Consider the following 17,608-nt stretch of genomic DNA (forward strand, 5'->3'; position numbering starts at 1 on the left):
TGTTGTTTTTTCCAGTCTGTGTTGCTGGGAGGTTAGCCTCCTAGATCACCAACTCCAAACCTCTGCTGCTGCAAGAAAATAGGTCTCAATTTTATTCATAAATGCATAGTGACTGGCTGTCCTCACAGCCACATCCTGAATACACTAAGTTACTCCATGGGTGCCCAACAGAGACAGTTCGTAGTCTCAAATTACATTCAAGTATATAGAGGAGTTGCATTAAAATGAGACCGATAGGGATGTATGTACCTGCTCACGCCATCTTTCTCCTGATGATAAAGAAGACACAACACAGCCACAACAGTCATCTCAAACGACTTCTTTAAGAACTGTGCCATTTATCTTTAGGGGCTGGAGGTAGCGGGGCAGATATTGAATCTGTCTCTTCAGCATGGTCACTGACAAAGTTTGTAGAGTTTGGAAGGGCAGAGGGACAGGGAGGTTATGTGTTAGGTTGTTCAACTCTGCTACACAATACTGTTGGTAATTATTTCAGCAATGTTAGTTTTGAGCAAGAGATCCACCGTGCCAAGCTGCTTCCCCATGTGTCAGGAGCCCTGCTGTCCCCTGGCAACTCCTCCCATGAGATTAGGTTGCTGGGGAAACAGCCAGAGCATGCCTGCTATAAGGAGCAAAACATTAACAACTTGTGCAACAGGCAAAGGTGGTGCTGGACAAAGACAGGGGCCTGGAAAGCTGGGTTAACCTGCATGGGCTTGTCCCCCCTTGAAAAGTTTGCTCTGTTAGATATGATCAGGAGGATATAGCTAGTTGGTGTGACAGTCCTGATACAGAGGAGTCACGTTCAATACTGTCAGGCAACTGCAATAAAGCCATGGTCTTGGCACACCCTTCACAATCCCATTCAGAAGCAAAACACAGGACAAGGACAAAAAAAAAGTCTTAAATCCAGCTTGATTTTTCTTTTGCATCTTCTATTTTAGTCAGTTACATACACAAGTATCTTCAGCTAGAAGCTTAAACACTGCTGGTTTTAAGACAAGCCAAGAAAATGATGCAAGCACTAGCAGACTACTTAAGAGGACAGCTCTATGCTCTTTCATAATGAAAGATAGAAGTGAAGGTGAAAAAAATCATCAGTAGAATTTTTAGGAAAAAACCACCCTAGACTGGCAATCTCATTCACTTCTGGTTTCCCATTTTCTCATTCTATCAAACCTGAATGTTTCCATTATGAAAGCTGCACTGATTTTACCTGCAGACAGACCTGTGCTCAATGAACAGCTGTGGTGGCTGAGAAGTGGCTGACTGCTCCCTGTCCACCACCACCTGCCAGTTCCCCCACATTAACTGGTGGGTCACTTGTACAGGTGTGCACTAGCTCATTTCAGGTAGCCAAGACTGACTACTCCAAGCCAGTCCGTGTCATTGACATGGAGCATGTTATTTCATCATTTCAATGACAGTTTATTCATTAATCATTCTTCTTGCAATGTAACATGAACAGCAGCAAGTTTGGGGTAATGCCTGGTTTTAACATTAAGTAGCAGTAACACTGCAACCCTATGTTTTCCCTCCTAAGCAACGTGTAGGATGCCGAGTGCTGCCTACACACCAACAATGGAGAAGGAAAGAACAGTACAGAGGTGCTTTAAAGATGAACGTCACTCCATGTCTTTCGATCCTGTTACAGGTATTTTGTCACTCTGCCATAAACCATCTCACAAGTGACAGTATACTAATAAATACTGGAACATGCACAAAGCCAGTTTGAGTGAGATTCTTTAATAGCCAAAATGAATACTTACTCAGCCGTCATTACACCAATTAAAGGGCACTGTGCACAGCTAATGACAGTGGATGCACTCCTGTCTTTCACACAGTTATTTCGTCTCTCTTAGGAGTTTGTTCTTTACCAGAATGAAAGAACACATAAAGCACTATTGCTATTTGTATTATGAAGCAGTAATTTATGTAAGTGTAATCATTTTAAGTTTAAATTGTAAACAAAAAAGCTGTAGAACTACTGCCTTTGCCAAGCAGGAAGCCTAAACATTGTGTATGAAAATCCATTGTATTGTGGAACAGAAATCTGAGTTAATTTTACATCTTGAGAACATGCTGACCTTGCACTAACTAAGGTATAATTCAATGCCTACCTTGAACTCAACAAAATAACTGACTTCTTTTGGCAACACAGTCATCAAATGCCTTAACAAGCACACACATACGTACATAATCCAAAAATCAAGTATTATACATGTACTTACCAAATCACCCTTCTTCACCAAAAGGGCATACAGTAAAGAAACTTACAATCAGAAATGATGCTGTATATTTTATGTTAAGAGAAAACCACAATACTGGCATGCCAAAAGACATCTTTAAACACTGCAAACATGCATTTTGAAGAGTTACTTCCTGCCAGAACTTTGTAAAAAAAAAAAGTCAGTTGACACTGTTGAGGGCAAATTGCAGGCACTCCTGATGGATTTAACTTTCTTCTTTAGCAGACCTGTTATCAGTCTCATCAAGACTAGTTAAGACTCAGCAGTAATTGTTAGGAGTAATCTGTAGGGCTGTAACAGGCATGGAATCAGAACTAGAGAGACTGGTTTTCACAAAAGAAAATCAGGGGCTTTTCATTCACTGTCTTGAGCACTTCAGTAGGTCTGAATTTAAAAGACTGTAAATAAACCGTATCTTTTTTATTTACAAAGCATATAGGAAAAACCTTTCCAGAATTTGTTAGGAATATTTCTTCACACCATTTTCTATAGCATTTCTGAACTCCCCTTACATACCTTGATCAAATATAGCAAGTGAAGAGCTCTCAAGTCACAAAACAGTCCTTCAAAACATTCCCTCTCTCCAGAACAACTCATTGCAAGTGAGGTTACAACAGCACTAGCAGCATGCCAAGCACTTGCCAGAAAATTAAAGCATCATCCCCCTCCCTGAAAATGCTGTTGGGAGTCATGCTGCACACACCTACTCCAAAACACTACCATCCATAAGAGCCACAGCAAGTGGAGAGGAGGTAAGGGAAGAAAAGGGACATATGGCATCTTGCGGAATTCAGACACAAGAGCTATATCCAGGCTCCAGGCCTGCCAAAGAAACATCATACATGTCATGGACCACATTAAAACTTATTTCAAAAGTCATCTAGGTTGGAACCACCAAAACACATACCAGATTCTGCCCATCACTACAGTTGCAAGATAAGAGAACATGACATTTTCACACCAGTCATCAATACACTTACCAGTCCAAAGCACTGACACTACCAAAAAGCATCTACAGTTGCAAAATTCAAGAATGTGTGTAATCCTTCTATTGAGCTCTGACAAAGACTTTTCTGGGAACTGTTTAGAGGCAAAAGATTCATCAGATATGCCACAGGATATAAAAACAAAGCAAATAGTTCTTTCCATGTGAGAAACAAGTTCGTACATGGACAAAACAATACTATTATTACTGCCACCCAGGCTTCACAGAGAGCACTCTGTCATTGGAACTCACTGCTTTACAAGACAGACCAATGCGCTAAGAACACAAGGCAAGGAAGACAGCAAAAGAAGCATCAAGGAGGCTCAGGAGGTAGGATAATATTTCAACTCTTTCACAGAACAGTATTTGGCTGAAAAATTCAAAGTTTACCTGCTGTAGCTTTCGGAAAAAAGCTATGAAGACATCACTGTTGGTAATATTTGAATCCAAAGTAACTGAAAAACAGGAGGAAAACGGGGAGGGAGGAAACCAAACTTAGCCAAAAGGTGAGAAACATGGCTACCGTCCAAAACCAAGATGCATACAACATGACTGTTGGTTAAAACATCAGTGCTACTTTATTCATCCTTTGGTTTCTGCACAGCTACCTTTACTACCCTGTTGTTAAATCACTGAAGCTATGAACAGTGCAAAACACATGTAGTTTTGCTGTTCTCCCAAAGCAAGTCTACAGTAAGGTTCTTGGCCACGTAACTCCATGGTCATTTATGGCCAGTAACTCTAAAAGGAGCTGCTGAATACTCAAGTGAAAAAGATAAATCACTAAATAAGGTTCTAAAGACTAATCTTGCACTTCTATTTTGTAAATCTTGGCACAAAGTATCTGAGGCCAGAGGCTACAAAACCTCTTTAAGTTCATCTTTTCACACACCCTTCTTTTTGGGTAATTGAAATAGTAATTTTTTTTTATTTGTGGCTTACATGAAACTCGTGAGATTCATTCTAGGGATCCTGCAGACCTGGTTTATAACACAATACATGGCACCTGAGATTTAAATTTTCTACAAGCTCTTGTTATAACTCTCACAAGTCTGCCTAGAAACCCTTGAAGGGAAGAGGCTTATATAGAGCCCAGTTCCATACTACACTTCTACTAGTCCAAGTGCCTGTCTTTTTTGCATCCCTCTTTTAGCCACCAGCCATGAGTTCTTACACCCGGCCACATGTCAGCTCTGGCAGTTGTGAAGCAGCAGAGATGGGTGGCTCAGTTCACTGATCCAGAGGAACAGAATACAGCCAGACTACCGGCTGCCACCAGAAGGCCAAGTTGGGTCAAGTTTAAGTGTGAAACCGTACCCTTACATGTTGGGAAAGCTACAGAAAGGCAACCACCTCAGAAATAAGAGAAACTTGATATGCTGCTGTTCTAGAGCCAGTGAACCAACAGACAGGACAGATCTGCAATGCTTAGCCCCAGCCTTTTAGATACATCCTTGCTCAGTATAGAAGGTAAAGCGCTCTGCAGACAATTGTAGACATATCCTCAAAGGTTTAAGCCAAGCTTACCATTCTGGAGATACTGCTCCAGCTGCGACTGTCTCTCATCTGCCATAGACTTGGTCATTGCCAGGTAATACTTCGGAGGGAAAGCAGGCACAGCACTCCCAAAAAGCTGCCTCAGCTACAAAACACCCAAAGGAAAGTTCCACATCAGTGAAGAACTATTCATAGCTTCCAAGGAGCTTTCAGTGCTCTCTTGTTTTGACAGCGAGACATGATGACCTACAAAGGGCATGGGGTACCTACCCAGCACCTCCCTGATGGCCCTCAGGGCCTACAGCAAGGGCAAAGCCTTTGACTGGGCAGCCAACAGATGACAGTTCAAGTGAGCAACCTCTTTTGAAGAGTTTATCATTCTTAGTCTTACCACTTCTGAGCTCCTGATCCAAGCCCGAAAAGTAGGATTGTATCAACCTTATCAGCTAGGTTTTATACACCTCATGGACAAACAAGATATGGTTACAGAAGTCCTCTCTTCCCAATACATCCATACAGGATTGCTTTGATCTATACTCACAAAACTACTTTAAGAGCTGGCTACTTCTACCCTTGACTTGTGCTGCCTCAGAGGCTTTTATTATTTTGTGCATGAGAGGTAGTAACTTTTATCAGATCATCTCATATTGTCAAAAGAAAAAAAAAAGAATACAAAAAACCTCCAACAAAAAGCAGAGAATCTTTCAGGAATGTAAACTATCTGAAAGTTTGATTCTTCCTCCAGCTGTATCAGCTGGCTAATAAGAGCCTAATATCTCTGTACAAACCCCCACCTCATTTATAAACATGCCTGAAAGGACTAAAGAACTGCAATTACATTATCTTATGTTAACGCAAGATAGCTCCAATATAGGCTTGGGCAGTAGTTAGTCACTTGGAAGTGTAAAAATAATCTGCTATAGGCAAATTATTTCAAGAGGAGGATAGGCTATGTTTACCTTCCCAATATGCACATTACTAAACACAGCAAAATCAGTGAGTTTGCCTGGAAACATTCCTTCACCTAAATCAAAGCAATACGGCATCTGACCAGTAAAATGAGACTCCTACAGTATGCCGAGACATTAATACTAATTAAATTTTAAACACCAGTATTCAACTCGGCAATCAGTAGCACTAAATCATACGAAAGATGACACCTTCCCCTCTGGCCCTGGCTGCTCAAGTCCTTCACATGACTCCAGCAGCTGAAGCTTGAAGATGAGAAAAGTTTACTACTGCAAGAATTAGCAATACCCTTTCCTGCCTGTTGGCTGAAAACAGGAGAGAGGTGCATACTCTCACAGCTCCACATTCCCTACATTGGCAACACACCGTCATTTGTAAGTTCTTGATTATTAGATATGCATGAATTGCTCCGAGATACACAGCATAAAAGGGTTAGATAACACTACATGCTTTGGTTTTATGTGAAGCTAGCAGTAACAGCTACTATAGAGTGCTGTTTATCTTCAAAGTCTCTCACATACGTGATCTTCCCCCAGGGACTGAAAAATATTATCTCTGCTCTACAGGCAGGCAAACTGAGGAGATACAGCAAAAAAAATTGCCAGAAGTCAGAAAGCCAGAGCCACACTGACAACAAGGAGGTCCTCTCTCTTCCTTCTGTGTTCAGGCCATGCCTCACCTACAAAGTGGTGCCGCCTGTTATCATCAGTTTGCACAAGCTAAGACTCTGGCCTACTTAAAATAATTAATTCATCTCAGTGCCAGCTGCTTGGTAAGTTTCTTGAAACGCAATTGTGTGTCCTCAGGATATGGGCTACAGAGAAGAGAAACTTCTCCCAACTGATTGGACTTTTTCACATCTCAAAGAATTGAAGAAAAACGCCAATAAACTTTAAGTGCGTATTTGTGTACAGTGCTGAAAGCCCACCAAACTATCAGCCACCAGCATGAAATTTCATTCTAGCAGAATGAAACTAGCCAATATTTGTCTTCACAAACCCAACAGCCTAAGCTACATTTTAAATTCAAGTCAACAACAACACTGTACCTGGTGGTGCCAGGTGCCAGCTGCCTGCTGCCCTGTCAGGCCAACATCACCGTAAGAGATAAGCTCCCTACCCAAAATCTGCTTCTGACTATTTCCACCCCCCACCATGGCTCTGGGTTTGTTTCTGCAACCTAAAGCCACTCTGCAGAAGATGCATCTCAGCCCCAACCAGGGTGCCCTGTGCATTGCCATTTTCTCTGGACTGAACCTACTTGACCAGACCTACTACCAAGCCATCCTGCTCCACAAGCTGTCCAAGGGGAAGACTCCCATCCTTTGGCCTCTCTACATGCTGACTGAGCAGCTTCTTTGCAGACCCTACATGCAGCTCCTGCCAACAACACTCAGCAGTCACCTGTGCCTTCCTGCCTCACAGCTCACAACCCAGCACTGAGGCTGCACAGCTCCACTTCCAGCTCACCACCACAGAGGCAGCTTCAAGAGCAAGTAGCAGGAAAGGCCACAGGAGGCTGGATCACAAGAACAAGCTTAAATCTGACTGTGCTAGAAGCCCAGACAAGATGTTCCAGCCTGGTAGAAGAGGTACTTGCCCTTCCTCCAAAATTTCCACCTAAAAGAGAGAGAGCAGTTTCCCTAAATAGGGAGTTTTAAGCTTTAAGAGCTAATTTTTTCAAAGAGGGGAGCAAAGACACATGCCATAGTTGGTGCTGTTTCTTTTTCATGTTTCTGCAATAAATATTTCCTTTCTCAGCAGGAGACATTATAATTTTTAAAGTGTAGTCAACCAGAATTTATTATCTCCTACTTAGTCTAATCCCATGGGTTTGGGTTTTGGTGTCAGGTCCTGCCTATGCTGTCTAGACAAGCTATTTCACCCAGGGCCATGCTCCATCACAGGTGTGCAGATGCCGAGGTCAGGCACAGCACCAGAAACAAAAGTGCTAGCCTGTAAAAAATAGAGCAGCATTATAGCTATAAAGCTATTATGTATGGATTATATACAGAATGCACAGGCCTCTGGGCATGTCCTTCTCAGTTACACGATTAAATACTAAGAAGAGGAAGAGACACAATTTTCAGATTAAAAACACTTAAACATCTTTCATGTGAAAATAAAACTATACGTATGCAGAAACTGTCCAAGAAATCAAAGGTGTGAGACTTCTAGTACATGACTGGCTAAATGAAGTTTAAAAAATGTTTTCCATATTTAATTACTTTTCCCCCCAATTGTTTTATCGTGATTAACAGTTGGGTTTTTTTAGAACTTTTTTCCTCAACAGGCTTTCATACCAATCACAGATGCTGCAAACCGACTCAGTAGAGGTTGTGATCAGGACTAGAACCCACCAGTGCTGGATTTCACTCTCAACCCTACAGGGGGCACTTCCTGTTTACCCCCTGCCTTGAAGCAAACCAGTGAATACTTCGACAATTGCAGGAAATAATCTGTTCCTCTCAGTCCTACAACAGAACATAGGTTTATTATGATATGTGTTTAGAGAGAGGGATGTGCTAAGCAGCTGCCAAAGTGAAAAGCCAAATGCAAACGTGGAAAAGGTGGAAACCAGGGGAAGTCTGTCTTCAGCAACAGTTCAATTTCAAGGGAATCCAGTAACATTTTTAGAGCACAAACCACTGTCCAGCTAATCTCTAGCCACACTCTAGAAGTTGCTGTCACTCATATGTTCTTGCAAAAGTGCCTTGCCTCTCCATAAGCAGAATAAAGACCCGCAGCTCCATTAGGGGTGCTCTGGTCAATGTGCAGCCCCCACAGAACTACAGCCAGAGGAGAGCATGGCTGCAGTAGAGCTCTGCCTAGCTGTCCTTGTATAAATCTAGGGCCAAAGCTTAAATCCTTAAAACACACATCCACCCACCATTGACACTCCTGCTGATGCTGCTCACCGTCATTTGCAGAGAATGGCTACACAAATCTTAGTTCTTCTGCAAGTGCAAATAAGGAATGCTGCCCAACATGCATGGCATTCATCCCAAGCAACGGGAGACTGGTCCTTCAGCTGTCCATCTCCACAAGAGGAGAAAGGCTAAAGATGCATTGCTCTCCTCAGCATTTCTGCCAGCCCTGCCTAAGCAACCCCTTCTAAGCGAGATCTCAGGATATCATTCTTGGTTGGTTGTACCTCCCTCTATACCATCTGACCTGGGTGCTCAGTGTAAGGCTGAGAATCCCATTTGCAGGTAAGGCACCTAGAGGTAAGGAAATGTTGCTCAGAGTTAGTATACCTACATCTCTCCATTCAACGGTGTATTCAAAACCTCATACACTCCATCACCTACACTGCCCCTGAACAGCTGCTCCCTTCAGACAGGCCTTTTGTAGGGAAAAACTGCCCTGGGATACACCAAGGAACAGAGCTTGGGAGTGTCAAACAACAGAAGCGCTCTCAGAATATAAAGTGATGGATAGCAGGAAAGTGCACAGCAAGACAAAAAGGGGCAGGTAAGGCACAGCATCACAAACAAAAATTATGTGTCCTGACTTTGTATTACAAGTTAGGAGAGAAACTTGTAGAAGTGGAATAGCAGTGCTTTAGAAATCGCCACCTTTAAAGAGATCAGAGGCACAACAACATCACATCCAACAGGAGTCAGAGACAGATCCTCCAGAGTAATGTTCAAGAAATACCATCAAGTATAATTACTCAGAAGTCTGTCCATGGGGGAAGCTTATTTCCAATTCACATCCTGCATCCATCACAGAATTGTTGCATCTATGGGGCTTCGTTGACACCACGTGTGATCTGGTCAAGAGGGTGAAACTACTGTACCCTGGAGTTCAAGACTTCTTGTATGTGTGCCTTTTTCTACCTTCAGAGTATTTCAAGCAAAATAATCAGAACAGGCTACAAATAATTATAGATAAGTAACCTCACATAAGTATAGGGAAGACAATTAAGGGACAGCAATACAGTTGTAAGCTTCAAGACCAAGTATAGCAGCTACCAACAGCAGGAATGAAGGAATTAAAAATAAAAATCAGCTAATGAGTTGTAAAGCCCAGCAAGAGGCAAACTGTCAGTTACAAAGGATGTAGAGAAGGGAAAGGTTTTGCTGAGAGCATTAATGGAGTTAAAACCTCTTGAGCACGGAACAGTAAGCCTTAAAGAAAAAGCAAGCAAATATATAACCTGGTTTATTAGTTCAGATATGTTATCCAAAATGCTCCATTAACCAAAGCAAAAATATTACTGCGAGAGCTCCCACAGGGAAAAGAATTGTAGAGCTGGGGCACAAGAGCACACCTCAGCAAACATGGCAGCCCTGCTACTGACTCAACTGCCTTTTAGCTGTGCAGCTCCAACTGCTTATGAAGTCACACAAAGATGTGAGAGATGGGCCTCCATCTGGGGCCACCTGGCTGAAAAACTACTCCAGAGTGGCCATATCACCGCAACACAGCACAGCAAGGAGGCTGCCAAAAGAAGGAACACCTACTAACCCATTACCACGAGAAGCATTCATCAAACAGGGCCCTAAAGTAGGGCTGACAAGGTAAAATAAGGCTGCTCAGCAGGGATGACTGCATGCCCAGACTGACAGAAAAGCTGGGAGAGATTTTGCTTTGAGTCAAGGAGTGGCAAAAGCCAAAGAGATCAGGCTAGTGAAGAGAAGGCTGGTAGCCACGCAGCTTCCACAGAAGAGCTCAACATCACATGCTGCCTTTTATCTTCCTAAGAAAACCAGAGGAAAGAGAGAGAGGTGACCCAACAGGAGACAAAAGCAGGGGTAAACAGGCACATTCACCCTGAAAGAATCCACTTCATTTAGCTGGGGCCACATGTTATTCCCTGACGCTCACTATTCCTCAGAATACTCCAGGCCTGTATTCCAGCTGTTTTGTAATTGCCTAGCAGTTGCCTGTATTCGCTTAGGCAATTCAGGCCAAGGGATCCAACACTCGGTTAACCCTTTGCTTGTCCAAAAAACCCAGCAACTGACCGTGCAACTTGCCTGCGCTGACCTCTATTCACCTTCTACCGTTGTCCACAGCTGTTCCAAGAGCCCAGCGAAGCAGCTGCACTTCCCTCCCAGCGGGGCTCCCACTTGGAGCCCAGAACTGCCGCTGCTTGGCCGACGTTTCCCACGAAGCCAGTTTACCACAGCCCTCCTGCCACATCCCTTGGCTTTTTTGTTGTGGATTTGCCTCCCGGTCGCTGCTGGATCTCACCCTGCCAACACAGGTGCCCTGCGAGCGGCGGCTGCGCCCCTCCGACAGCACGGGGGGGCCGGGCAGGGCGCACGGAGCCAGCCCTCAATAACGTGGATTTCGGGTGAAACAACCCACCGCCCTCACCGCACAGCGGCCTGTGAGGGCCAGGGGGCCCCTCCCGCCCCACAGCCCCCTCAGGGGCACAGCCCATCGCCCACTCGCCCCGGCAAGCTGCCCCCCCTCCCAGGCTTTTCGGGGTGCCCCCCGACCCCGCCAACCCCCCCCGGCCAGCCCTCACCTGCGCGTCCCAGCGGCGGAGCTGGCTGTACCGCGCCTTGCCCAGCAGGAAGCCCTCCAGGCACACCGAGTACAGCTGCAAGCACAGCGCCGTCAGACCCCCGCCCGGCCCCGCCGGACCCCGCCGCCCGCCTCCCCGCCCCGTGCCCACCACGTAGCGCCCCCCGCGCCTCTCCCGCAGCTCCTCGGCGGTGGTGATGCTGAAGTGCAGCTTCATAGCGAGACCGGGCCGGGACGAGCCGGACGGGACGGGATGGGGCGGGCCGGGCCGGGCCCAGCGCCTCACGGCAGCGGCGGGGACGGGGGCGGCGCAGGGGGGGAGCGGGCGCGGCGCCAGGGGGCGCTGCCGCTGTGCGGGCCGCGGGCTGGGGCGGGACGGTCCCTCAGGCGCAGCCTCGGCGGCGGCTTTTATTTGCCGCCCCTCCAGAAAAGGGGCAACGTGGAGTTATTCATGGTTATTAATGGTTATTAAAGGTTAATAAGCGCCAAGCGGTGCGGGCTGGGGAAGCAGCCCGGCGGGGTTGAGCCAGGCACTGAAGAGCCGGCATTGAGCAGGGCAGGAGGCGTGAACAGCTCGGGGAAGGGGACTGTTGATAACGCACCATGAAGTGACCATAATTCACTGTTTTTCAAGGAACAAGAACTAGGGGCCATTTGGTGAAAGGGGCATGCATCAGATTTATAAGAAAAGAAAGTCGTTTTTTGACGCAGTGCCTCACTACAGGTCAAATATACTTAAAATGGCAGGTCCACCTCTGGCCTGGGGCTTTTGTTTATCACTAACTACCAGACAGTAAAGACAAGTTACGCTTGCTGTATTTCATGGCTTCCTTAGCGTATGCCTGGTACCCCCAAAGGAAAGGCGCTGCGGGAGCTGGGCCTTCCCGCCTGAGTCGCCGTGGAAGCCCTCGCGGTCTCGTGCGAGCACTGCTGCCAGAGGCCTGCAAGGAGTGCATCAGCATGGAAGCGATGCAGCTGAAATGCCTCCCTTGCCAGCTGGGGCCTGACACAAGTGCAGTACTCCGGCCTCACCAAAAGGCTTCTTCCTCTTCAGAGGAAGAAAATTATTTTGGGAAGGCCATGATTCACCAACTACACCTGGGGAAAACCCCTTCCCAGTGGAACAAGGTTTGTATGTGTTTTTCAAGCAAGAGGATTAACTGTGGGCATTCTGGAGAAAATGTAGAAGAGGAAGTAAAATAAGATTGTGTAACATGTTTGATAATTTGATTTGTTTTTCTTCTTCATTTGTGCAGCCAAATATGACCAGTCTGACGACTTCTGGAGCACCCACACAACCGCTCTCCTAACAGAGTCACCTGTGTAGCTCCTGGGGTCACAGCTGCCCTGTTGTACCTGGGAGATGAGGCACCTGCATCCTGGCGAGCTCTGCAAGAGCTTTCCTTCCACTCCTGAGCAAGGCCACCGTGTGCATCTTTGTATCCCAAGTCACTTCACAAATTCACGTCTCCACTTGTAACCTGGGAGGCAAAGTGGCTGCAGAATGAGTTTGATGGAAAAATGTCAGGTGTAGGCAGACAAAAGAAAGATCTGATCTCCAGGCCATGGGCAGGAATTTTCCACTTCTGCTGTCATTCCAGGTTGGTAGTTGCTTCTCATCTGCCTGAATCTGGTTCCCCTCTGCAAAACTACAGGAGGGGAAACTGAGCTACCTTTGGTGGCAAATCTAACAGTGGCAAGAGACAGGATCAAGCAAGCTTCCACTTACAGATGTGACAATGCAGTATCTTTGTGGCCTGCTTTTTGAACTGTAATCTCTGTTTTATGTTACCTGCTGACCAAGTTTAATCTAGACCACATGTAACCCAAGGTCCCAGTTACTGCAGTGTGACACAACCAGTTAGCCTGCCCAGAGCTTCATTTTTGTTTTCTCAGCACTTAGATATCACATGGAATGTTTTCAAGTGTACTCAGAGCTATAAAAACATATGTATGTCTGGACAGCTATAGTCAGCTGGAACATGGGATGTTTCTTCAGCAGGTTACATGGACAATAGGAGACTACTTGGCATAGAGATACTGCTTTTAGTACTTTATGTGCAACAGGCCCATTATGTTGGCCTAGCTTATAATTTCCCTTTTTCCTTAATGATTACATTCAATCACAATACAAGTGAGAAATCTAACTTTCAAATTACTTTTTGAAAATATTCTTCCTTTCTTCTTGTTGCCCATGTCCTTCAAAGGGAGCTCCAACTACAGGTGCACATCGTGGTCTTAGTGTAAAACATGTGTTTCAAATTTGTATTCACTTAAAATGCCACATCCTAAAGAACTGTAACCCTGCCAGCAGCATTTTCATTTGGATACAGCTACTTTCCATCACTATTGACTACATCCTACAGAAGGTAAGCAGGACTAAAAGTTTTCCTTCGCAGACATAGCCATACCACATGGACTCACAGTTGCCTAAGGAAGAGTGTTTAGGCTGCTGATGTGCTGAAATCTCTGCCAGCCTTGTTGAGGAATTTTATCTTGTGGTTTGGGGTTTTTTTTTTTTTTTTACATGAGGCATTTTATGTGCTCCTCCTGGATTGTCAAATGAGGAAAAACCTGTGAAGAAGGGAGGTGGCGAGCGAGATGCTGATTTGTGGCTCAGAAGGAACAGGATCCCAAATGCAAATCGTCACCCAGTGGGAGTAAGTGTACAAGGATTCCCCAGATTTCAGGTCTTTACATGAGAACGGAGTTGTCCTAGACTCGCCTCTTTTGCTATCAGTTGAGCTACAGATCCTCTTTATGTCGGTGTGCTGCCTTTGAAAACCATCAGAGAAGACCTGCAGCATTTCCCAGCCAGACCTTGTAGCCTTCCTATGGCTTTTCATTGCAAAGGTGGTGTAGGGCTCTTAGCCCTTTACCATGATGTTGATGAGGTAGCTAATTGATGTAACTGCACATAAGATGTAGTATTTCTCTTTGTGAGAGACTAGTTGATCAAAGGTAAAAAGGGAAGGAGGCAAGGGAAACAGGACAGTTTAATTCAAAGTGCCCATTTACATCATAAAAACTAATCTGAGAGAAGAACTGGGACTTTTTTTGAGTAGCCACCAATTCCAGTAAATCCAAGCCTGTGCTGGATTTACTTGGGAGGCGTTTCTACCCTCGAATCACCTCTCAGGGACAACTCATGTACATGGGAAGCTATGAAGAGTTCACTAGTTTAAACTACTCCAGCAGGGAATGAAAATGTTGCTTACGTACAGGGAGCAGCTCCAACAGAAGGATCAGTCATAGAAATGGAGCTTCCTACTTAGTCCCAAGTAGGATGGCCAGAAACATGTAACTATGGAAGCCTAGTGAATTGTGGTCTCAAGGACAAGTCTGTGGCATTCTCTAGCATGTCAGTTTGGATCAGAACTCCTGGACCTATTGAGAATGAATACAAATCCTGGCTGGGTTTTTTGGGAGTGTGGGGTTTCTTTTCAGTTTTTCCAAGCAGAATTCAGAAAAACTTTTTGCCAAGAATCCTAACCCAAAATGGTAAGCGGCTGTCTCTCAACATCCAGTTGTCCATAGCAATCATTAACAGTGCTCCAGAAAAGGAAATGCATTCAGGTGCAAAGACTGAAGGTATAATTCATTCCAGGGCAGACACCTCATCAGTGTAAACTGGCAACTGTAATGACATTGCTTGACTCAGGAACATCTTGATTTCTACCACCTTGCCCCCTCCTCCCCCAGGACACGGTGGAATCCCAATTTCCTAGACTTCCCCAGAGCACCAAAGAGAATGCATGCAACCCAGATTACCTCTGCGCCAAACCTTTGATAGGGTTGCCCATAAAGCCACATTCTGCTTGGGAAAGTGGACAGTGGATGTAGTACTGTTCATTCAAATTGCCATTCATTGCTGGAGCAGGCTTTTGGCTGCTGCTAAACTCTGAAGCATTTGCTGTGGTTAGAATGGAAGGCAGGGAAAGGACTGAAAGAACGAAATACCAGAGGATGCAGCAAAATCAGCTTAGTGCTGGGTGCCTGCGGGGCAGTAGAGGATCAGCGTAAGCCTCTGACAAATGCTAGAGGGAACGTGTAGCAGAAGGAAGTGACTGCCAGTTAGGCTGCCTATTAACCCAGGGGAACAATGCTCTACTGCTATTGAATAAATTGATTTTTGTGTGGTGCATTGTTTTACAGTAGGTACTCTGAAGATACATTGATAGAGGCACTAACAATAAATTTACTATCGCCAAGATTTAAAAACAAACAAAAAAAAGGACATTGATCAAATAGGCATCTGTGGTATACAGTGGGGAATTACCATGTCATCAAGAGTGGGAAGAAATAAACCCAACCAACCCAGGGTTTTGTTTTCTTAAGCCATCGTGATCGCCTCAGCAGAATTGCCTCAGTGTTCCCTTCCATCACAAAAATTACCTAGCATTTCAGGCTGGCACAACACTGGTGCTTGACACACCCACAAAAGCCTTGCACAGAACCCCTCTTTTCCTCCTTTTTCAGTTTCTCCATATACAAGAGGTACATAACTTGCACAACCTTACAAAACATAAAAATTAGCTTGGTTATCTCCAGCAGACATATCACCTCCTACCTGGGGAAAGGAGCAGAAGTGAGGCGGGCTCTTTCCTTACTGCTAGTGCCCCGAAACCCCTGCAAATAGTGAGGTCTTTACATCATCCCTTAGAACTTCCATTAAACCTTTAGTTTTACCCAATTCTTTAGCAGTTCTATTATGGTGCCAAGTATTTTTAGGTCTTTAAAAGTGTCTCCAAAGCTTTAATGTTTTTATAGTTGACACTACATAAAATTAATGTTGTACATTTAACCTCTTATATACGTATCTTGTCTGAACCACCTCCTTTGTAGGATTTACCATCCAATTTCAGAAATTCTTAATATTCATACACTTCAGCAAGATTGCAAATTAAAGGCTAACCCAGCCTGCCTCCATTGGGACAGGACTGAACCTAAGAACTGAACAAGCTTAACCTAATGCCTTTATAGTGAAGTGGGGATTTTAAATGGGATTCATTTACACCAGATTAATTTCACCTCTCTATGCTAGGCTTATTTCTCCAATTCACTTAACAGAAAAATCTCAGGTCTGAAAATCTTAGCACAAGGGGAAAAATAAGGGCACTTTTGAATAGTCTTTTGGGGGGGCTTCAGAAAGCATACTGAAGAGCTGTTAAGACTTCAAGAACAGGTCCTCATACAACACGGATTTGAAAGCTTTCCAGAAAGGAACTCACCAACTCCTTCCCTGCGATTCTGTAGAAACTGCATCCTTTACATACAGCCCAGGCAGATTGCAGCAGTTAAGTCACACCTTCCTCATGACCAACAGACCTGTTCCTTTCCCCCATCCCAGCCTGTCAGGTTTTCCTCTCTTCTCTGTAAAAGGAGGACATGCCATCTTCACTGCTTTCTTTCTCCCCCTGCATTATCAATTTTGATTAAGCAGCCTACAGAGCCAATTATGGGCTAAACTGGGTAGCAAATGCCTCCCATTCTGCAAATCTGCAGAAAGCACTCCCTTAAAAGAAGTGGAAGAAAAAGCAAGGCAGCAACTGCAGGATAACCCATCTGTAGATGAACAGCTTCAATGTATCTGCTGACACAGCTCATTACTCTCTTGATTGTGCATTTAAGTTTTAATCCTGCAAAACTCTTCACCTCGATCAGGTCCTGTAACAAATTAAACAGCTCATGTGCTAGTGTTGGCGCTTCTGACTTTTGCTGCCATCAGTCATTTGCTTGGATCTCTTCTTAGTGACTAATACACAAAGCTGACCTGAAGGTCCCATCAGCCCCAAGTGCAGACAGGATTATTTTCTATGGTATTGTATACTTGATCAGATTTAGATCAAGCTGCAATTTATTTTTAAAAGGCACACACACCTCCTTCAAATCTATTTTTTAAATGACAGTCAAATATAAGGATGAACCAGGAAGGTCTCTTTTTGCAGAAGCAGCAGATTCCTGGAGCCAGTAAAACTGCTAGACTTATTTCACCATTCACAAATTTGATAAAAAAAACCCACGAAGTTTTGCACAAGCTCATTGTATGCAGAGTTCTGTGATACATTACAACTGGAAGTTGCTGAAAAGACCTTTGTAGTGAATAAGGAACGGCATTCAATTTCAGATCACTTCCTGTGTTCAAGTCTGCTCATTTAAAGCACCCTAACTGTATTCTTTTTCAGTAACAAGTCAATAATGTAGTTACCAAACAGCCAGCTGACTAAGACTTTCAAAGTTGCCTCTGTCTAGAAGGATTTGCTCAGCACATTAAAAACCCCAAAATGTAGCAAAGCTAAAATGAAACTAATGGGTCTCTTACTAAGAGAGAAAAAAAGGTAACAGTAGCCATGCTACCATGTTATTAGGAAACACAGCATGAGAAATACCTGACTCAGAGGATTAAGCACTCCTGTCCACAGAAGGAT

At 44.5% G+C, this 17,608-nt stretch overlaps 1 protein-coding gene across 7 annotated transcripts in view; it reads right to left on the reverse strand.

Annotated features, from left to right (window-relative positions):
• SNX31 (sorting nexin 31) overlaps positions 1 to 11,489 on the reverse strand; it is a 30,724-nt gene extending 19,235 nt beyond the window's left edge. For 3 of the 7 annotated variants that reach the window (XM_040586808.1, XM_040586806.1, XM_040586805.1), the window contains exons 1-4: positions 11,332 to 11,489; positions 11,182 to 11,256; positions 4,762 to 4,876; positions 3,625 to 3,689 (exon numbers count right to left, since the gene is read on the reverse strand). In XM_040586808.1, coding sequence (XP_040442742.1) covers positions 3,625 to 3,689; positions 4,762 to 4,876; positions 11,182 to 11,256; positions 11,332 to 11,397 — 321 coding nt within the window. In that variant the 5' untranslated portion in view covers positions 11,398 to 11,489. Of the gene's footprint in view, positions 1 to 3,624; positions 3,690 to 4,761; positions 4,877 to 8,002; positions 10,652 to 10,672; positions 11,063 to 11,181; positions 11,257 to 11,331 lie in introns of those variants that run through there. The other 4 variants (XM_040586807.1, XM_040586811.1, XM_040586809.1 and 1 more) reach the window with 4 other exon arrangements.
• Positions 11,490 to 17,608: the final 6,119 nt, after the last annotated feature.

Source organism: Falco naumanni, chromosome 3 (genome assembly GCF_017639655.2).
Source record: "Falco naumanni isolate bFalNau1 chromosome 3, bFalNau1.pat, whole genome shotgun sequence".
Classification (NCBI taxonomy): Eukaryota; Metazoa; Chordata; class Aves; order Falconiformes; family Falconidae; genus Falco; species Falco naumanni.